At 45.8% G+C, this 19,470-nt stretch overlaps 1 protein-coding gene across 1 annotated transcript in view; it reads right to left on the bottom strand.

The window, feature by feature from the left end:
* itgb5 (integrin, beta 5) overlaps positions 1–18,993 on the bottom strand; it is a 46,639-nt gene extending 27,646 nt beyond the window's left edge. Inside the window, exons 1-11 of the mRNA XM_061053678.1 lie at positions 18,165–18,993; positions 17,281–17,366; positions 16,946–17,153; positions 16,566–16,815; positions 14,683–14,851; positions 12,234–12,395; positions 10,257–10,352; positions 10,077–10,166; positions 7,510–7,644; positions 1,340–1,514; positions 818–1,072 (exon numbers count right to left, since the gene is read on the bottom strand). Of these exons, the coding sequence (XP_060909661.1) occupies positions 818–1,072; positions 1,340–1,514; positions 7,510–7,644; positions 10,077–10,166; positions 10,257–10,352; positions 12,234–12,395; positions 14,683–14,851; positions 16,566–16,815; positions 16,946–17,153; positions 17,281–17,366; positions 18,165–18,432 (1,894 nt within the window). The 5' untranslated portion in view covers positions 18,433–18,993. The remainder of the gene's footprint in view (positions 1–817; positions 1,073–1,339; positions 1,515–7,509; positions 7,645–10,076; positions 10,167–10,256; positions 10,353–12,233; positions 12,396–14,682; positions 14,852–16,565; positions 16,816–16,945; positions 17,154–17,280; positions 17,367–18,164) is intronic.
* Positions 18,994–19,470: the final 477 nt, after the last annotated feature.

The following is a 19,470-nucleotide window of genomic DNA, read 5'->3' as shown; positions in this document are numbered from 1 at the left end:
ACTTCAAAATCCGTCCTGCATCTCAAAAATCAGGTCTAAATCGGCCTCAAAACGTACAGTGTACGCCCGGTTTTAGATTTCCTCTGCAAGAACAATGACAGCTCCTGCTAATGAAGTTTTTTATTGTAAATGGCATAAAACAGGACAAAGATCTTCAGAAGCAGCCTGCAGGAGGTCTGTCTCCATAGGAATAAGTCGACATAAACAAAGACTGATCAACAGGGCATGTTTACGCCTCAGGATGACACCATGGAGATAATGAAAAGACAAAATGCTCCAGCTCAAAGCTCTAAGAAAGCCTAAAGAATCTCCGATTTTTGTCTTCTTCTTTCGCACATCTCTTCCTTTGATTCCAGCAAAACAAGTCCCTCCGCCCTCTCTCCGGTCCTGGACGAGTATCATACAAAAACAAGCCCCTTCCAAGGAGAGACAAAACACAAGCTGAACATCTGAACAACTACTGAAGCTCCTTCAGAGCTTCTTCTGGGACTGAAGCCAGCAGCCCTCCAGGTGACAGTTACCGCTCAGTCGAAAATAAAAAAAGCTGTTTTTTCCCCAGTCGGGAGGAGGCCAAGCCGCAGAGACACACCCACGGCAGGTATGGGAGTGTGACTCAACATCATGAACGGGAAACACATCTCATTATAACCCACAACATGCAGCAGATCTGAGGAGTGCACGAGCGTGTTTGATGTCAGCTTGTTTTTCTCGTTTAGTTGGACGCTCAGGGAGGATCAAAACACCTCCTTCCTACAGGCTCAGCTCCTCAAACTCCGCGTCAGAGGACATAGAGAAACTCAGTGGGTGACGTTCCTACCTGAGCAGAGGATTCCTTTGTGTCTGGCGCAGGAGAAGTCGTCACACTCGCAGTAGCTCCCGTAAATCTTCCCGAACTCGGACTCGAAGCAGAGACACTGGTTGCAGCTGCACTCTCCTCTCCCGCTGCAGATCTGCTTGCCCTCGGCCTCCCTGCAGGCGCTCAGGTACATGCTGCTGGTCTCGCCCTCCTGGCACTCACAGCGGGCACCCAGGTAGCCCGGCTCGCACTGACACTTCCCGCAGTTATATGTACCTGCAAGGGCAAGATTCATTTTACCCAACCGACTGATCACAGATTAATATGCATGACTGCTACACACCCTGTAGACCTTTCATTTTCTACAAGATTATTCATGTGCACACATCAAACACAGCTTCTCAGAATTGATCTCTTCCACCACCCGACTCAAACAGACTCATACCGTCTCCAACAAAAAATATTTAAACAACTCTTTCACTCTGTCTGATCAGGGTGTCACATCCTGAAATAAATAGACCCTGTAAACGCAGGATGACGTACCTATGGAGCTGCAGATGCTGCTGTTGGTTTGGGCTTTCTTGCTGCAGTCACAGTCACACTGATAATCCACAGACACCTCCAGGCGGTCTTTGAAGCCCACCGGCCTGATCGTGAAGCTCTGGTCGGTGCTGCGGGGAGGGCAGCTCCTCGCCTCCACGCTCACATTGAAGGACACCTGCGAAGAGGAAATACAAAAAAAAAAAGTGTAATCTCTGGCAGGGATGGAGAAGAGATAGCAGCTTCATATCCGTGTAATCGGAGGAGTTCAGGTCAAGTTCAGGGACCACCATCGTGACCCTGATCCCACCCTGCAGCTTTCCCTCCGAGCAGAAACACAAACAGTTGGCAGCTTCAGGCTGTAAACATGAACTACACACGACCCTGGGTTCTGTTTACACCAGTGTGTAAGAAAGAAAGTGGGCCATTACAACAGACCTACACCCATCTGATTGCTCGGAGGAAGGAAGAGAAACCCAACCCAGGCTGCCTTCGTTCTGCTCCAGCATGAGCACGTTCTTCTGGTATTTTCCTCATTTCATAACGACCACAGCGAACGTCCAGAGCGCTGTCCGCTCGATGTACAGCTCGGGGTTAGTCTTTCATGTCGTCCCGATTTTAATCAGCATCACTGTGCTGCTGCATTAACGCATGTTTTCACTTTAACACCGAGTCTGTGACAAAGTGAAAGAAAGGCACATGTCGTGCTCTGGTTTGGCTCTGCTCCGCTCCAGACTGGATCAGAAACAGAACAATGATTGTGAGCGTGAGGTGCCAGACTTCAGCTTAACTTTGAGAGTGTTTACAGCCATGTCAGATTAGCAGTCATTATATATCAAAACACACAGACCGACAGATGTTACAGGATCTGTAAGGAGAGTGATGAGAGCTCGTTCTGCTTTGAAGCGCCGACTAGAAGAACTCGACCCTCAGACGACAAACTGAGGAAACATTCCTCCCCTGCAGCATCGGCTGTTCTCTGCCAGAACGTGTGAGTTTAGAGCTGAATACTTTCCTTATTTAAAAGCATCCTGCATGTGGAGCCAGTTTCTGTGACGTGTTGCCAAATATGCCACAACTGTTCCTCATGTGTAGGATTAATACCTGGAGCATGTCGGCTCAAAACATCACTTAATAAATCCTTCAAACGGGAGCTTCCTGTTTTGCATTCCTTACCTCGGATAAATACCTCGGCCATGTTTTGGCAGCCATCAGTGTAGATATCTTACACATCGGTCCTTTAATTTAGAGGCATCTTGTCTACAGCAGCCATGCATGCTTTTCATCATAGCTTCAATGATATTATTAACCCTTTAATCATTCATCGATAGAGACGGCTTTTGATTCATTCTGATTCATTTCTGCATTAAGCTCCAGCCTCTCTTTTAAATCTGGTCACCTCTGACCTCCACAACTCCCGTCTACAAACAACGCGAGCCGCTTCAGGATACACGGTGCGTCTACGTCACATTCTGCCCGGACTCCCCCCTTCACAGAAGCGCGGGAAGAAGCTTAACGAGTTAACGAGATACAAAATTGAATTGACTGTAAATGTGAGTCGCGAGGAGGCAAGTTCCCCCAAAATCATGTGACAGAGTCAGGACAAGTATGAGGTTGTGGAGGGTGAAAAGAATTCAAGCGGAAGTAGTAGTAAAAGGAAAATAGGACGGAGAGAGGGGCGAGTGGGGGGATGTAATATCCTGCAGTAACACAATTTAGTCATTGAGGAAAAAGCCCAGGATGCAAACTTCACTCAAGGAGAGAAATGAGAGAAGAGGGTACGAGATGATGTGCTACAACTTTAAATCTCGAAGATTTAAGACAGTTAACACAAACATGTTCTATCAAAGACTTCATTATGTTTGGGGAAGAAATGGAGAAGAATCCTTTGGGATGATGGGATTCTTATGACTGCTCTAAATTCAATTAGGCGGGACAAAACTGATGAGAAGGTCAAACACAAACAACCCGAATGTGGAAGCGTCTGTATGTTAGCGCAGACTCACTTTCATTCATATGCATACAGCTTCACACTCTCCGCGCTCACATTTCTCCCGCTGCCAGCTCTCCTCATTCATGGTCTGCAGTTTCACAGGCCCCCTCCTGCCTACTTTTGTGTGCCGTCATTGAGATGCAGCATGAGGCTCCAACGGCGGGCTCAGTGACTGACACCTGGGACGAGGACCGGGCCATGTCCTCCTCACAGAAAGACTGAGAAGTTTGGCAACCCCCCCCCCCCCCCCCGACTCCTTTCACCGCCGAGAATAAAAGACTAGAGCAAGGATGATCACCCCAAAGCCCCCCCCCCCCCTATTCAATGGTGTTCTTCTATTCTACACCCTTTCCCTTTCCCATCCCCGAACTAGGAAAAGAAAGCAGCCCAGAGAAGAGCACGGGGGGGGGGGGGGGGGGGGGGGGTAAAGAATTCCACCACGTTGGAGCTCATGGTGTGCCTGCATGTATGGAGCTGCCCCTTGCAAGCGTTCACAATGGATTCAGGACTCAATCCGGATCTTAATAGAGGGTCCTGGACAGAATATAAAGTGACCTCCAGAGAGAGGTCTGTGCAAAATTCAAATCTATAAAAGATGTATACGATCGTCCTGTCCACCGCCCCCCCCCCCCCCCCCACCTCTTCTTTTGTTCACACAGACACCAACTGAGAACGAACGCAGCTGAAGCGTGTAGCTACGACTGACTTTAAACTACTGTTCATGATCAATTAATGAATTATGAATCGTTTTCAGAATGAATAATTTGACCGATCAAAAATCAAACACTACGTTACATATCATGAGTGACCTCTCTCTCTATAACTCTTCACTGACTGCGTTTCTGCTAAGCTCAGCGGTCATCACGTCTTTGTCAGTTCCAACAAAATCCTCTGATTCCTTCAATGACCTCACAGCTACAACTTCCCCACCGAGAGTCAAGCGTTACCTCCAAGCCGAAGGAGGAAATCCTGAACACAACAGGCTGACTTTATTTCGGTGTGGGCGCCAGAAGCTCCACACCCCACTCATAGATCTAAAGCTTGAAGGCTTATCAGATACTGTAATAAAATCAGAGACGCGGTAATGGACTTCCTCCACAGTCTTAATGAATGTGAGGCAGAGGGTCAGCCAGGAGAAACATTTCCACCGGGCCACCAGGACGTGGCGTGAGACTTACGGCTGATTGAATCCAGCTCAGAGAAGAAATAGTCCAAGAGGAACGAGTGACTTCTGCCAAGAAATGTGTTTTATGACAACAGTGAACCTTCTGGAGAAATTAGATAAGCATCATAAGGTTGTAAAAACTGAATTATCAGGGAGCATAAATCCACACACTCAGGGGAAACAATGACTGTGTTAGAGGTCAGGAGAGAGGAGAGGCACCCTGTATGGCGGCGTTCCTGAATCTGAAGCCGCTGAGAGGCTAAGGTTGGGCCTAATATATTTGTCCGACGCGCTTCCAAAAGAATACTGTGATACGTAAAAATAAGTTTGACTTTTTTTATTAACGTAAAAAAAGATAATGAACTTAACTTATAATAACGTTGCATTTAACTCATAATCACAGTGAACCAGAAACAATAGCGGTCAACAAAAAATACGGCAACCCAGCTCACCCACTCTCTTCCACTGAGAACAAAAAGTGAACAGGTGAGTTAAATCAACACATCTCCGCCCATACCCATGTGACCCGACATCCCCTCACTCAACACAATCCTAATAAATGATATAATAATCAATAACCCAAAACACCAATATATAACAGACTACCTTAACCTTAAATAAATACCACAAAGACAATGATATCAATCCATGGCTCCAACACCCTGTATGTGTCCTGGAGTGACTCCCCCACCCACACACCCACACACACAGTCAGACAGTGTGCCCCGTCATCGTGGCTTAGGTTACTCCTCAAAGGACGCAGAGACTACCTCTGTGGTATCAGTGAGGAGACGCCTCCACTCCTCCTCCATGTCAGCTTGATTTTCAGCAGACAGGAAGTCACTTGTGTTGGATTCAAAAGGTCACACTGCGTTCAGCCCAGTCTGCCGAGTCACCACTCTGAACATCTTAAACACACCTAACGGACTGACACAGGCCCCGAATGAAGATTTCCCTCTGCAAAGCCAAATTCGGAAAGATCAAAGACTTTTCCTTGCATACCGTAAAACTTTATTTTCCAGACTTTAAAAGACGAGAAAACTTTGTGTTCACTCCTCGAGTAAGAAGAGTTTGTTTCTCTGCTGTCTCCCATTGTAGCACTACATCATATAAACCTGCACATAAAAGGTGTTCAATGAGGGGTATGAAGACATTCTCCACCAGAGCCTTTTAACTCCAGACATCGTTTCCATAGCAACACATCCCTGCATGCTGAAAATAACTGCACAAGGAGCTTCTCTGCAGCCAATTCACAATACATGACCCGTGATCGCAGCATCGCCCGTGTAACCTACAGACACTACACCACACATTACACATGTTCTGCTTTTTTCACACACAGACACCTTTAAATGATCGTCTCCTGCAACAATAGAAGGGAAACAGTCGCAGTGCTGCACATCAGGAATGTGATGTGAGCTCCAACCTCAAATTATTCTTCCTTGGAAAAATACACAAATATTTTTGTGGCACGAATGCACATTACTAAATCCAACAGCATCAATCTGAAACCTCTCAAAAGGTTGTTTTCCACTGTTGTACAACACTTTCCGTGTGGCCTCTATTCAGCTGACAGAGCTGCTCTGAATGTCCTGTGAAAATATTGATCCCTGGCAGAACAAGTTGGAACGTTTTCACCATGTGTTCTGATTTACTTCAGCTCACAGCGACAGCCTGCACAGCACCAGGACAACGGTTTAATGCAAAGCAACCCTTCAGAGATTTGTATTTGTTAGTTCTAATAAAGCTACAAAGCCTGAACAGCTTACAGGTCATGTCATTCTGTTGTCTGTAGTCGTTCCTCTGCTAAACAAATACTCCGTGATGACTTCATGTTAAAGGTGTTTCCACTGACACCATCAGATTGTTGTTCTTCACACGTGCACTCCTGAACGTTTCTAGATACTTTCAGGAGGACTACTCCTGATATTCTCCTGACCTGGTTGTTCACACATGCACCTCACAGCTGGAGACTTTCCCTGTCAGACAGGAGGGGGGGGGGCGGAGTCTACTGAGGTAAGACGTGATGTTAAAAAAAGATGCGGAAGTAGCAGATGAAGCAGCAGAGTCCTCTATACGACGCTCTAATGAGAATATGTGTCTTTCTATCAATGCTACGTGTAGTCTAACAGAATCTCAATCTGAACTAAAGAGTGGAGAAGAACGTACTGGAGAACAGGAAACATAATGCAGCAGGTTCATTAGAGCACGGAGATCGTAGAGGTGGCGTGCAGACAGTCTATGGTCGTGCAGCGATCACAGGGAATAAACGTCACCACCCCCTCACACTCGCTCCAGGTGAATTCTCCTGATTACATCCTGCTGCGTTCTCACATCAGCTCACTCTGACTTTCTGCAGAATAAACACGAGGAGGATCTTTACTTCCTGCGTGCTTTTATTTTGAAATGAAGTAAGGTCCTTCCTGTAGAGTGAAGGTTAGGACATGAAGTTAAGCACAGAAACAGGAAGCGGTTAGGGATCCCAAAGTGAGGTCAAACAGCTCAAAGGAACGCTAACAAAGGTCAATGTGTGATGTCATAAGGTCAATGTGTGATGTCATAAGGTCAATGTGTGACGTCATAAGGTCAATGTGTGATGTCATAAGGTGGATATTACTTTGGACTCGTCAGCTGAGCTGTCTGAGAGTTTGTTAAAGTGAAATGAGACATTCAAAGATGCAGCAGTGTCCTTCTTTTACATCACTGAGACTACAGGGAGACACTGAGGACGACTTTCTACGGTGAGCCTGAAAAGTTAGTTAAAACATTTATTTCACACCTTGTCGTGTAGTTATTGAAGCCCTTCAGTGTTGTCCAGGTGATGCGAGTAAAAAGGTGTGTGTACCCATGAGACCCCAAAAGATGTGAAAGAAGGGCCCGGGTTTATAAATATCTGACTCCCCCTTTAAAGCCTCTGATAAAGTTTTCATAAGCCTTAAGAGGAAAGACCGGTCGCAGGGACACGCTGCAGACTGCGAGGCGAGTCTGAAAGAGGAGCGGGGGACAGGGACTCACCGTGTCTCCGATCTTCAGGTCGGCACACTTCCTGAGGCCCGGCAGGGGTTTTCCATCCTGGCAGGTGGCTGTGAAGGAAAGGCTGATGTCCTCCGGGTGATCCCACACTGACAGCTCCACTTTGGAGCGGATGTTCTGAGGAAAACACGAGACTTTATCAGGACACGTTAGCAACTCAAGGTTTTACAAAAGATTACTGTTGCTGCTTGGTACAGTAACTCCTTTCAGGTCCTTCTGCAGCTGATACACATTATCACACTGTCCTGAAGTTCGACTCACATTCATAAGATTCACATTAAACCACCTCAGAGAGTCATGTAAAGCCTCCTGTGACCCGACTTGAAATATTAAAAATCCATGTGATATCAAAATGTAATGTATCATGAAGCATACACAAAACACTGAGTGAATCCAGGTGATAGACGGAGCCCGTTTGGCATAGAGTGGAGCTTTCCTTCACAAAACACCAAAACGCCAACCTCTGTTTCTCCAAATCCACAGCACAACAAGCTGTCAGCTTCACCAGAGGATGTGCAGCCAGGAACGTCAAACAGGAACATGAAAGCTAAGCTAACCCCGCCCACTCCACACCAAACGTCCGAAAATGTTCAAAAACCTAAATAATGTGCGACTTTTTGATCATGTCCCCCTTGAGCACCAGCATGAAACCAAAACAAACTGCTGTTAGGCCACACCTCCTCCATACTGAAGCCTCCGCTCTCCTACAGAGACACACCTCCAACCAGCCTCCACTCGCACGAAGGACTCTGCAGCTCGGCTCGAGCTGTTCTTCTTCTTCTCTCTAGTCCTTGACTAAAACAGCTTTTATACACAAGGGGAGGAGCCGGCCGTCCCGTCCATGTAAACACGGCTCTAAAAACAACACAGCCAGCGGGACTCGAGCTTCTCACTCATTGTAGACAGTCATGACTCAGAGAGACATTTACACAGGATAGACTGGATTTATGAGATATTTATGTGGAACATGTCACACATTCATCTCAATTATGGTTGGAAGGTAACGTTTAATACTTTTAGAGACTTTGTGTTATGGACGTAAGATCATACAGAACATAGTTAGAAGCTTTTTGTGGATTTTGCTTTCCAGAGGCTTTAAGGTCTGTAATTCTGCTCGAGTGGAAAAGAGTGAAACATGGGGAATGTAGCACATTTTTACAGTTAATCTGAGTGAAACCACAGGCACTGTGCATGGATGCAGGTTGTAACTGAATCTTGATGTGAAATACAATGCCAGCTGTGGCAGGCTCTGATAGACACGTGCCCACGGAATCTGTGTTTCATGCACATTTACTAAATGAGGATATCTGCACATGGATTAGTTCTCCCTCATCCCCTCACTCGGACTCTTTTCTGACCCTTAAAGCGATCACAGCGGGCAGCAGCTTTGTGCCACGCTTCAAACTTGAGGAAAAAAAAACCTGTGGGGTACACAGTGAAACCTCAGTGTTTGGCAAAGCCGACAAGTGGTGGATATAACGTGGCGGCCGGAATGTTAATAAGGCAGGGAGTCAAAGGACTTCATTCAAGCTTCCACCCACACACTCGGCATGTCACAGTCGGAGTTTGACACGAGTTTCAGTCGCAGAGAAGACTCTGCCACGGGGCCAAAGACGCAGCTCCTCCTCAAAATCTGAACACCCACACGGAAAAACACGGAGGGAAAAGTTGACTAAATGCAGGGCAGCTCAAAATCTTTTTTTAGTTTTATAAGACATAGAAGCAGATGAATATCAGGCTTCAATGTGTCCAGTTATTTCTATTTATTTATCTGATTGAGAAAGCTGAAAGGAGAGGGGACGACATGCAGCAGAGGGCCCGGGATGGAAGTATGTCGAGGCATGTCTCGAGACATGTCTCTGTGTGAAGGATTAATGTGATGAATGATTAATTCAGGTTTTGTCCCTGATCATCAGGGATAGATGAATCATCTTAAAGCATCGTCAGGGTACCAGTTTGAATTTTTGAAACGATGCGAGCACAAAAATACACAATCTGGATACCGATACCGCGGCAGATTAAAAATAAAAAAGAATTCCTGGGTGTCTGAAATGAGTTAAAAACATTAGTTTAACACTTTAAAGCTCCAGTTCTTTCTGATCCTGTAAAGGTTAAAGTTACGGAGCTGTTATTGTTTCATTGACGTGATATTGACAAGTATCACAGAATCATCCCTTTGACCACCCTGTCACTTAATTATTTCCATCCATGTGAGAGATAAGTGTGAAGGACCCAATCTGCTACAAAGTCAGCTGTTAAAAGCACGTCGGCACCTCAGAGTCTCCACCACCATGAGACATGCAGCCTGTGAGCGGCCACCCATGTCAGCTGGAGGCTTGTTAAATGTGTCACAGCGGTGGGAAGACATGAAAGAATCTGCCTCTGTTCCCCTCTGTTCCCCCCCCCCCCCCTCCCTCGTCTTATCTTCTCTCATTACTCTCTCTCACACACACACACACACACACACACACACACAAACAGGACACCACACACACACACTCACACAAACAGGAAACCACAGACGGTCAGAGCAGACTCTCTGGACTCACATTGTACGCTGCGACGATGAGCTGGATCACATTCTTGGAGTCCTGGTCCAGGATTTCTACTGTGGTCCCCGGTATGAGGGCAGTAAAATTCTTTGGGAAAGGAGACAAACGGGCAGCGTTAGTTTTTTTCCTGGATGTAAATGAAAATAAAGGAACATTACACACTCTTTAAAGGTCTACCTTATAAATGACATAGAAACGTTTGGTCACTGCAAAGATGAGAAAGATGTTGTTTTCAGCCAGTTTCTCTCCCAGAAGAGCCAGAGACGGATAGTCCTATAGAGAGACAGAGACGGAGAGGGAGGCATTATGGCTAATGAATACAGAGTTTCCTGTCAGGAAGCCGGCAAACATATGTTGATGTTATTCTGACCCCGGTGTTGTGTTGACTCAGTAAACACTCCGCTGGCCTTCTGACACCTCACTGAAGCTTGATGTGATTTTTCTGAAGCATCAAAGAGAATCTCCGATTGTATTTGTTTAACTCTGCACGTTTTTAAAAGTTGTACAAGACATCAACAACTGACACACTGTTACACCGCGCCCGCCTGTCAATCAGGTCAGCTACACGCCTTATTGTGAATAACCCTTATCCTTCATCAAATCAAAACTGATGAGTCATCAAAACATTCACCCCCCCCGTACAGTGTGTGTCGATCAAGACATGAGCTAATCAGACCTGTTTGGTGTTTTTGAACCAGGCTGTAAACATGTTAATCTCTGCTGTTAAAAACAGGCTTTTTAGAATGGGTGTGTATGTGACTTCTTGTGCTTCTGCAGCCAGCCTCTAGTGGACACTCAAGGAACTGCAGGATTTTACACTTCAGCATCGGCTTCGTTTTTCAACACCGGAGGATGCTGCTATTAACGTCGCATTCTCGTAACTCCTGGCTCTTAATGCACACCCAAACACACACCTCCTTTTGAACCCGATACCGTGTCTCGTCTTGTCTCGTGAGCCGGGTGTCTCGCCACGCCTCTTTTGTGAAAGATAATTATTATAAAGCAATAATTATCTTCTTTCAAAGCGCTTAGTTTCTACTGAAGCTCTGTTATAATAAACATGGTTATCAAAGAGTCATGTGAAATAAATTTCAGACAGAAATGAAAAAGTTCCCAATTTGTATTTAAAACTTGTGCCGTCCACATGATGTCCATCACCTGATTTGGCATCTTATCTCAAATCAGAGCAGCTGATTGGCGACATTTTGAGGTTTTGATTATTAATGTAGGTCAAAGACAAACACATCCATCCTTAAGTGCCGGTGTAGTTTACAGTCTACAGTCCACTCTGTGGTTTTATTGGCTGCCTCCAGGTGTTGACTTAACCACTGGCCCTCCCCTCTGCAATTACCTCCACATGGTGTTTCAATTCATACGCAATGTGCCGGGTTAACACACAGGTTTTCTCACATACTTGATATAAAATGGGCTCAGATCCACTAGCGTAGTCTTGGATGACAACCAGCTACAGTTAGCATACTGTAATGAAAAATGGCTCGAAGTAGCAGACATATCTTGAAGTCTTAAGTAAACAATGGAAATTCCAACGAGAGTCAGAGCTGGACTCTGTAAAGAAAAGTGCCTGAAGTTCCCCGAACAGTGCCGACGTGTGTTACAGTAAATTCAAGGTGAGAGGTTTCTAACAGGGTTTAAAACTGAAGGGTTGAAATGTTATAAATGTAAAAGGTTTATTTTAGAGACAGGACACTGGGCAGAGTCAGAACCCAGACCGGCTGCTCTCGAGGACTTAAGCCTCTCTACATGGGCTGCACACACTAACCCAGAACTTCCACCAGAAATGTGTTAGCTCCAATCCATTACAGCAGCACTGCCGGACAGCTGCAGAGTCCTGAGACCAAGGAGTACCCGCAGGAATTACAGATTCACACATGAAGCTGAGACGGAGCTGAGACAGAGCTGAGACAGAGCCCAGCGGAGCGGAGCCAGTGATGGACCAGACAGTATCTGGTGTAATTCAGCAGTAACAGCTAGGGTACCCACGCCCCCCAAAGTGTTTCTTACAGATCCTTCCAGCTGACACTCCGGCATGATCAGACGTTTAGAGCGGCTTGTTTCTGATAATAACACCTCTCCTTTATTCTTTGACTTACATCGTGCATCGACAAAGAAGAAGAAGGGGGCAGCTCCTCTTACCATCTCTGTGGAGGCGCTGTACTCGTTCTTCTCGTTCAGGTGGCACTTTCCATCGTGCGGCTGGACGAGGCCTCCCAGCCGACCGTCCAGAGCGAGATGAGGAACGTCGTCTGTGGTGAACACCAGCAGGTGGTACGCCTCCTTTCTCCACCCGATCTCCGTCTGATTACAGAACACAGAACACAGGACCATTGACTTTAATTTCTACAGGGGACTTTGTTTCTAGGATCATTCTAAAAGGTCACATATTCTGTAAACATCCACTTCTCCACGTTTCTCTAACACTAATATGTGTCTCTAGTCTGTCTACAAGCCCCCCTCCATCCTCTCTGTCTTCTGCCTGCTCCACTTTTCAGAAAATGTGTGCTCAAACAGGCCGTTTGGAGATTTTCCCTTCATGACATCACAAAGGGCAGTAACCCCTCCCCCAGGTGGGTGACACTCCTACAGCTAGGTGTTTGTTCTGCCCTCTGAGTCTGCCTTCTCACAGTAAACAATAGGACATGGAGCGAGAAAGCCCGAGACACCCAAGCCCTTCCAGAGAGGGGGTGTGATCAGACACAGCTCATTTACATATTTAAAGGTACAGACACAGAAACAGCCTGTTCTGAGCAGGGCTGAAATAGAGAGGTTTATAGACATGATCAAATACAGGATCAGAGTGGATTTAGAACAAGAAACTTCACAGACATGTTTTGAGGAGCACTGACACTTTTTTACACTGGTTGAAGAGGAGGAGAATATGTGACCTTTAACCTGTTCAAAATAAAGATATCTAATTAAAATTTGAACTATAAGCTTATCATGAGAACTTCCCACACGTTCGAGAACCTCTGATGTAAACGCACGCTAAACAGTGGGAGTGTAACAACAGCCAGAGTTTTCGGCCCCAAGCACAATCCTGTCTTTATCAACAGGAAACAACAGGCAGGCCAAAGTCGAGCACTGACAGAATGCTGACTGATGCACGGCACTAAAGAAACAGAACATTTCTACCAGTGAACAGAGGGACGTTGTCCTTCCTTTGTTTTGAGTGAACACAACAGAGCAGCGGATGATCCTATCAGAGGCCTCTGTGATGAGCAACTACAGTAAATGTTTAGCAAACCAGAAAAGATGTTTGTGTGAGAAGGCCGAGCTTTGCATGACACGGGGATGACACACAGCAGGGACTGAGTCCTGGCATGCAATTAGGTTTCAAAGATCTAAACTGTGTTTACCTCATGGGCACGGTTACAGAGTTCTGTAGTCAAAAGAGAACTTTAAGGCTTTATTTCTATATTTTAAAACCAGGACTCCATGTTCATACTAAATGATGCAGACCTCAGCACAGTGCTTCAGCCTGCAGCTACAAAAAGGGCGGTAATGGCTGCAGCATGATCCCTGCCACGAAATACGAGAGATGAGTCACCTTCACTGAAAGTCCTGCTTTTTGTAAGTAACAGGCTCAGATTGGGTCTCTAACTGAAGACTTCTAGGTGGACGGTCTGTGATCATTAACTTCAGGGATTATGTTGAAGCAGTAACAGTCCATTTTGAAGCTTTAGTGGTTACAAAACATCCGAAGCTTTAACAGCACTTTAGCTCAAAATCCTAAAATTTTCAATACAAAAGATCATTCATGTTAGCTTCCAGTATTATTAGTAGTATTAGTGAGATTGCTGATTGGAAAAAGCCGTTTTCACATCTGCACTCCTGAAAATATCTAGATAATCTCAGGAGGACTGCTCCTGAAATCCTCCTGATGTGGTTGTTCACACATGCACCTCACAGGAGGAGACTATCCCTGTAAGAAAGGAGGGGGGGGGGGGGGTCTACATACACACGGTCTACGTACATACGTACACATACAGCTCACCCAGAAAACTTCAGGAGGTTTTTTTAGGAGTTTTGTGTGAGTGCTCTACATCAATCTAGCTTCCTGCTCCTCCTCTAATTAAAACAGCCTCTTCTGGTTTGAAAACAAGTATTTGATTTGATTAGTTCATTTGAGTCATATTCATGTGATAGGCCTCACAGCGCTGGCCTGACCTTCATTCAGAATTCAATAATAAGAATCGATCAGGCCTTGGGACAGACGCAGCCCAGCCTCCAGAGGGTGTTTGAAACAGAGCAGCTCGACTAAATTACAGGGCAGGAGCCACTGAGAGGGAGTCGCTCTCTTCCTGTAGGAAGAGTTCAACTGGCTGAGTGAGCGACTCGGCCTGCGAGTTACTTTCTTGTGTTTAACCAGCTGCACTAGACTGCACATCCTGTCTGTACGTACCCCCGCTTTTAATTAACAAGCAAAGAGCCGCACAAGGGCAGTTTGGTATTTTCACTGCATTCCCAGCATGTGTCACAAAACTCATGGAGGTTCATTTTAAAGTCAATATTACGACGACTCGACAGTGAGGGGACTAAAGCCTCGTTAAGATCAGAGAGACAGAAATGAGCCACTTGTTGTCACCTTACAAACAGCTGCCTGCAGGATGGCGTCAAACCCGCCCTCAGGTGCGTCCCTGTTGCGGGACACCATCTGCTTCTGCACCTCCTCGTTGAAACGGTCGACCTTGTCCGTCAGCGAGAGGATGTTACGGAAACCGAAGGTGGGGACGCAGTTAGGAAACAGTTTGTATCTGCGGGAGGGAGAAAGGGAGGTCAGATCCAGATACTCCCTCTGAGCGTCACATCAGGATCACAAAGCAGAAATATATGTTACCACATATTATCACATCTAAAGGCTTTAAAAGATCCGATCTGCAACAGCTGGAGAGTCTCCTTTCTGCACACATGGCAGGACATCAGTTATTATTCACCTGCTCTGATTCCATCACTATACAAGGAAAAAGGGTTTTGTAAAAAGGCAACTTAAAATATTAGATATTCGTTTGCATGTTTTCCTCCTCTTGTGTAACCTCGATGAGCAATGGCAGAACTTTGGGGTCAAAACGTTTTCCTCTATCTCTTTAAATATTTGCCTGCCGTGCTTCTCTGTGTGTGACACACACACATACACACACACACACACACACACACACACACACACACACGCTAAACCAAACCCATAACCTAGATGGGCAGTGATGCGCGATGGCGGGCGCTGCGTTAGTGCACTGCTGTCTCACCTCGGGGCAAACATCCGTGTGCTGCAGCCTTTTTACCCCCCCAATCTGCTCTGCTGCCTTTCAGTTTGACCTCATCCACAAGCAGAGGGGTGCAGGAGGACAAGGAGTGCTCTTTTACTCTGCCTCATCATCACACCACAGATCTGCAGGATGTTCAACTATACATGATTCATGAATGTGCAGAAATAGAACGATGGTCCGAGGGGGAATTATTATTTCAGGATTTCCATTTTTCGTCTGCGGTGACACTTCTGTTTCAGTAGAAAACATCTTTAGCTCAAACTCACATCGATCCTTTGATAAATCTACACTTCTTAATGTAGAAAAAATATCAATCTACAAGAATGTAACCCCTTTGATTCTTTCTTATAACTAATATTTGTGTTTGTCAGCCCAGCTTTGTTATAACCCTTCTGAGAAAGTGTTTGAGCTCAACAGTTTTATTTAAAGGAAAACTAAGTTATGAAAGCGCCTCACATATAAAGGTCCAATCAGTAAGGTGTGTAGTGAGTGAAATGATAAAGGTACCTTACTATATGATCAGACATTAAGGAAACATGCTATGTTGAAGTGCTGGCTTCTCTGACAACAATGCAGCAGCCAGTATGTCCTCCTTCTAACTTTAGATTCTGGTCCTGAATGCTCTGGATTTGTTTGGACCAGAGAAGGTAGGCGGTTTTAAGGCACCCCCACACGGCCGTTTCGGACGCCCCTCGGTTTGCCAGATATGAGAGCAGTTATCAGGTCAAACCAACAGGTGTTGCAGCGATGGAAGCGGGCAAGAGAACTGGTTCAGATAGAAGTGATTGTACCCGACCTAAAAAGCCTCTGCATGTTTCTAATAAGCTCCACGAGCTCAGCACTTTCTCTTGACTTTACACACGAGCAATGCTTCACAGCATAACGCGTAAAACAAACAAATCAAGGCAGCGGGAGACATAGAACTGCTAGCTACAAATAAAGCTTTAGTCAATGTTTCCAGTTTCTGCATCCTACTCGTGAACAAAAAGGTCAATCTCTGCAGGAACAATCTGAGCTTTAAGCGGCAAACACAAACACTCCTGGGCTTAACTTGATTGGATGCATTTGATTCCAAGGATTACTTTGGAGTTTTAACAGCTGTGTGGTGGCTGCCAGCACAGCAGATCAGCTGGAGGAACATAAAAAAAAGGCCTCAGGTTACAGTTGGCAGCATATCATTTCAACAATTCAGGAAACTACCCACCCATTGCAGGGGTTCTCCTGATACTTGGGTGCTGTGTAGGAGAAGGGCGACATGTTTTTGTCCACAAAGGAACCAAAGCCCAGTCTGAAGTTGCTGGTGAGTTTGCCCATCTCCTGAGCCAGCTTGGTGCCCAGGTTTCGGATGGTGTCCAGATCGTCCTTCATGGACAGAGACAGGTCCATCAGGTAGTAAAGATCCACTGGGTAGTCCTCCACCTGCCGTACCTGCAGCCCGAACCACGTCTGTTCTCCTACATGGGCAGAAGAAGAATCTGTCAGCTGGTGCACTCATAACATCACGCAGGAGTAGAGGAAGAACAGTGCCGTCACTTGTGCACCGTGCAGTGGTTTTCCTCGACTCTGACTGTGTGTAAAACTTACCGGGCCGCAGGCTGAGAGAGACGCTCTGGGGCATAATCTGGACCACATCGTATTGGGTCGCCCCGGACCCTTTATCGCTCAGCGGCATGTTCTGCAGGATAGAAACGCTGCTGCTGGGGAACTCTATGAACAGCGGATCGCAGCCTCTCTTATGCAGGTTTTGTTTGAAGTCGCACCTCGATGTCAGAGTCCGACCCCTCCCAAAGTGCTGCAGGATGAAAGGTTTTAAATATAACGACACACGAGGCTTGGAGACACTTTTCGCCTCTATGAAAAACTAAACACTGCAGCTGATCGCAAATCCCTGAAAATGACACAGTAGGCATGGTTTTTACCTCTTGTGCGCACCAGGCACAACTGGGGTGAATCAGGAGGCATTCTTCACAGGATGTAGCGCTGCCACTCATACACATGTTGAGACCTGTGAGTGTTGGAACCGTCACAGAAAGGGGTGGTTACAGTAACAACAGCCGTCATGCATGTAACTCTACTAAATGACTCACAACAGAAAAGCAGAACAGTCTGTGCAACCCTCGCCTTGATTCAACAGTTAAACACTTTGTTGGCAACATTCCTGAAGGGTTAAATTAAAGCTGTGTGTTAAGGGTTGAAGCTCTGGTTTGTGGCTTTGCACGGGATTACATCATAATTCAGGATATTTCTACCACTTCTCTTCCTCAGTGCATTTAAATAATGTTAAAAAATATTCACATGCAGCAGGGATACCTAGATACCAATCGTCACAGATCTGACACAGTGCCAGCATTTAATGATAGTCTGCATGACACCGCAGAGGTGTTTCTTGTACTGTTTTCACACAATGATTTCATATTAATTGCAGTTTTGCGTGACATCATTTCGACACAAAGGCTTTAGGCACCTGTGAGACTGTGTGCAGGGAATATTGAGATACCGTCATATTATAAAACTCCTCCATTTAAAAGACAGGAGGAGTTGATTTGCGCTCTTCTTTGTAACCTGCCCAGAAACAGAAACAACCCAGCGTTGACCTGTTTGTCTCGCCTCCATGTGTCTCCACTTCTCCACCCCGCGTGTGTGTGTGTGTGTGTGTGTGTGTGTGTGTGTGTGTGTGTGTGTGTGTGTGTTCATGTGCGTGTTTGCACAACACACAGGCTCTATGTTTGTCGCTGCAAAAACAAGGCTGAATGCAGAGAATACAGAATTTAGCTCAAAGCACAACAAGCCTGCTTTGTCCTACCTCTGGCAGTGTGCAGCAATGTTTCCAGAAGCGCGCAGCACAAAGCGGCTCTCCACATCCACGTCCCCGGGCTGCACATGGTGTCACTCGGCGTGTTTATCAACGCTGACGTGGGGGGGGGGGGGGGGGGAACAGATCTGTTGCACTTCTTCTGCAGCTGACACGGACTTATTACATAACAATGAGCGCTCTCATCGGAAGTATTCCTGTTGATTTGTGCCAAAAAAAAGCAAGATGAAGGTGTGTTTATTATTCCATGTGAGCGCATGTAACGCGCGTATTCCCGGTTTTATAACAGAGGATCCGTGTGCAGGCACAGACAGTTTGCCATTGTTTCACAGCCTGCAGCAGAGAGAGAGCAGTCCTGTTGATTCGCTCCCACAACTCAAGTTTCTCAGGTCGGACTCTGCAGCTTCGGCTCTCCACGTCCTGACTACTTCTCCCATATCTGACAGCGACTCCTCAACTTCTCCATCGACCTCAGACACCTCCTCGGTCTCAAACAGAGCAGAGGTTGAGCTGGAAGAAGAAACAAAGAGAGCCCAAGAGATACACAGATGATTTCACGCAACCACTAGCAGTGATTTTTTCTTCTCCACATTCGTGTTTCTCTGGCGGTTTGTCCGGTTTGTGTCCCAGCTGTAATCTCCGCCCATTTCTCCTGTGGATTACATTAACCCTTTCGCTGCTCTGTTGAGCGCTTGGCACCAGGGAGAGACTGACATCCGCTGTTTTTGAGGACATCTAGTGGTGGCTCTGGGGAACTGCAGCCACAGGTCATTATGTGCTACTGCGATCAACAGAAACCCGAGCAGAATTTAAATGTCCTTGTTTGGAGTACCGAAGAGGATTAGGGCCAAACATGAGAATTTTTTTCATTATGCATTTCAAGAATTAAGACTAAATGTCGAGAAATAAACTAAAATACAAGTACAAGAATAAAATTGAGATTTCAATGGTCGTGTTTAAATTTTATTCCAAACATTTCATCTTTATAGCTCAACCCTAAATTTTCAATATGTTCACTTTTATTCTCGACATTTGCCATTTTTACTCAACCTTTATTCTCCAAAATATGTTTCAGTTTTATTCTCCACATTTCTAGCTTCTTATTATTTGTGCTTTATTTCTTTGCTTATTGTTTTGCACCAACACAATATGTCACATTCCTTAGATGTGTAAATGTTCATCACAATAAAACCTGATCCTGATCTGGACTCGGAGTCTGCTCTGCTTCAGAGAAGTGTTTGGAGGAGATGAAGAAACACTAACAGAAATGAGTCTAGCTAAGAGAATAAATCATCTG

This window comes from Labrus mixtus, chromosome 13 (genome assembly GCF_963584025.1).
Source record: "Labrus mixtus chromosome 13, fLabMix1.1, whole genome shotgun sequence".
Lineage (NCBI taxonomy): Eukaryota > Metazoa > Chordata > Actinopteri > Labriformes > Labridae > Labrus > Labrus mixtus.
Note: the sequence above shows the minus strand (reverse complement) of the source record. Positions and strands in the feature narration are given on the sequence as shown.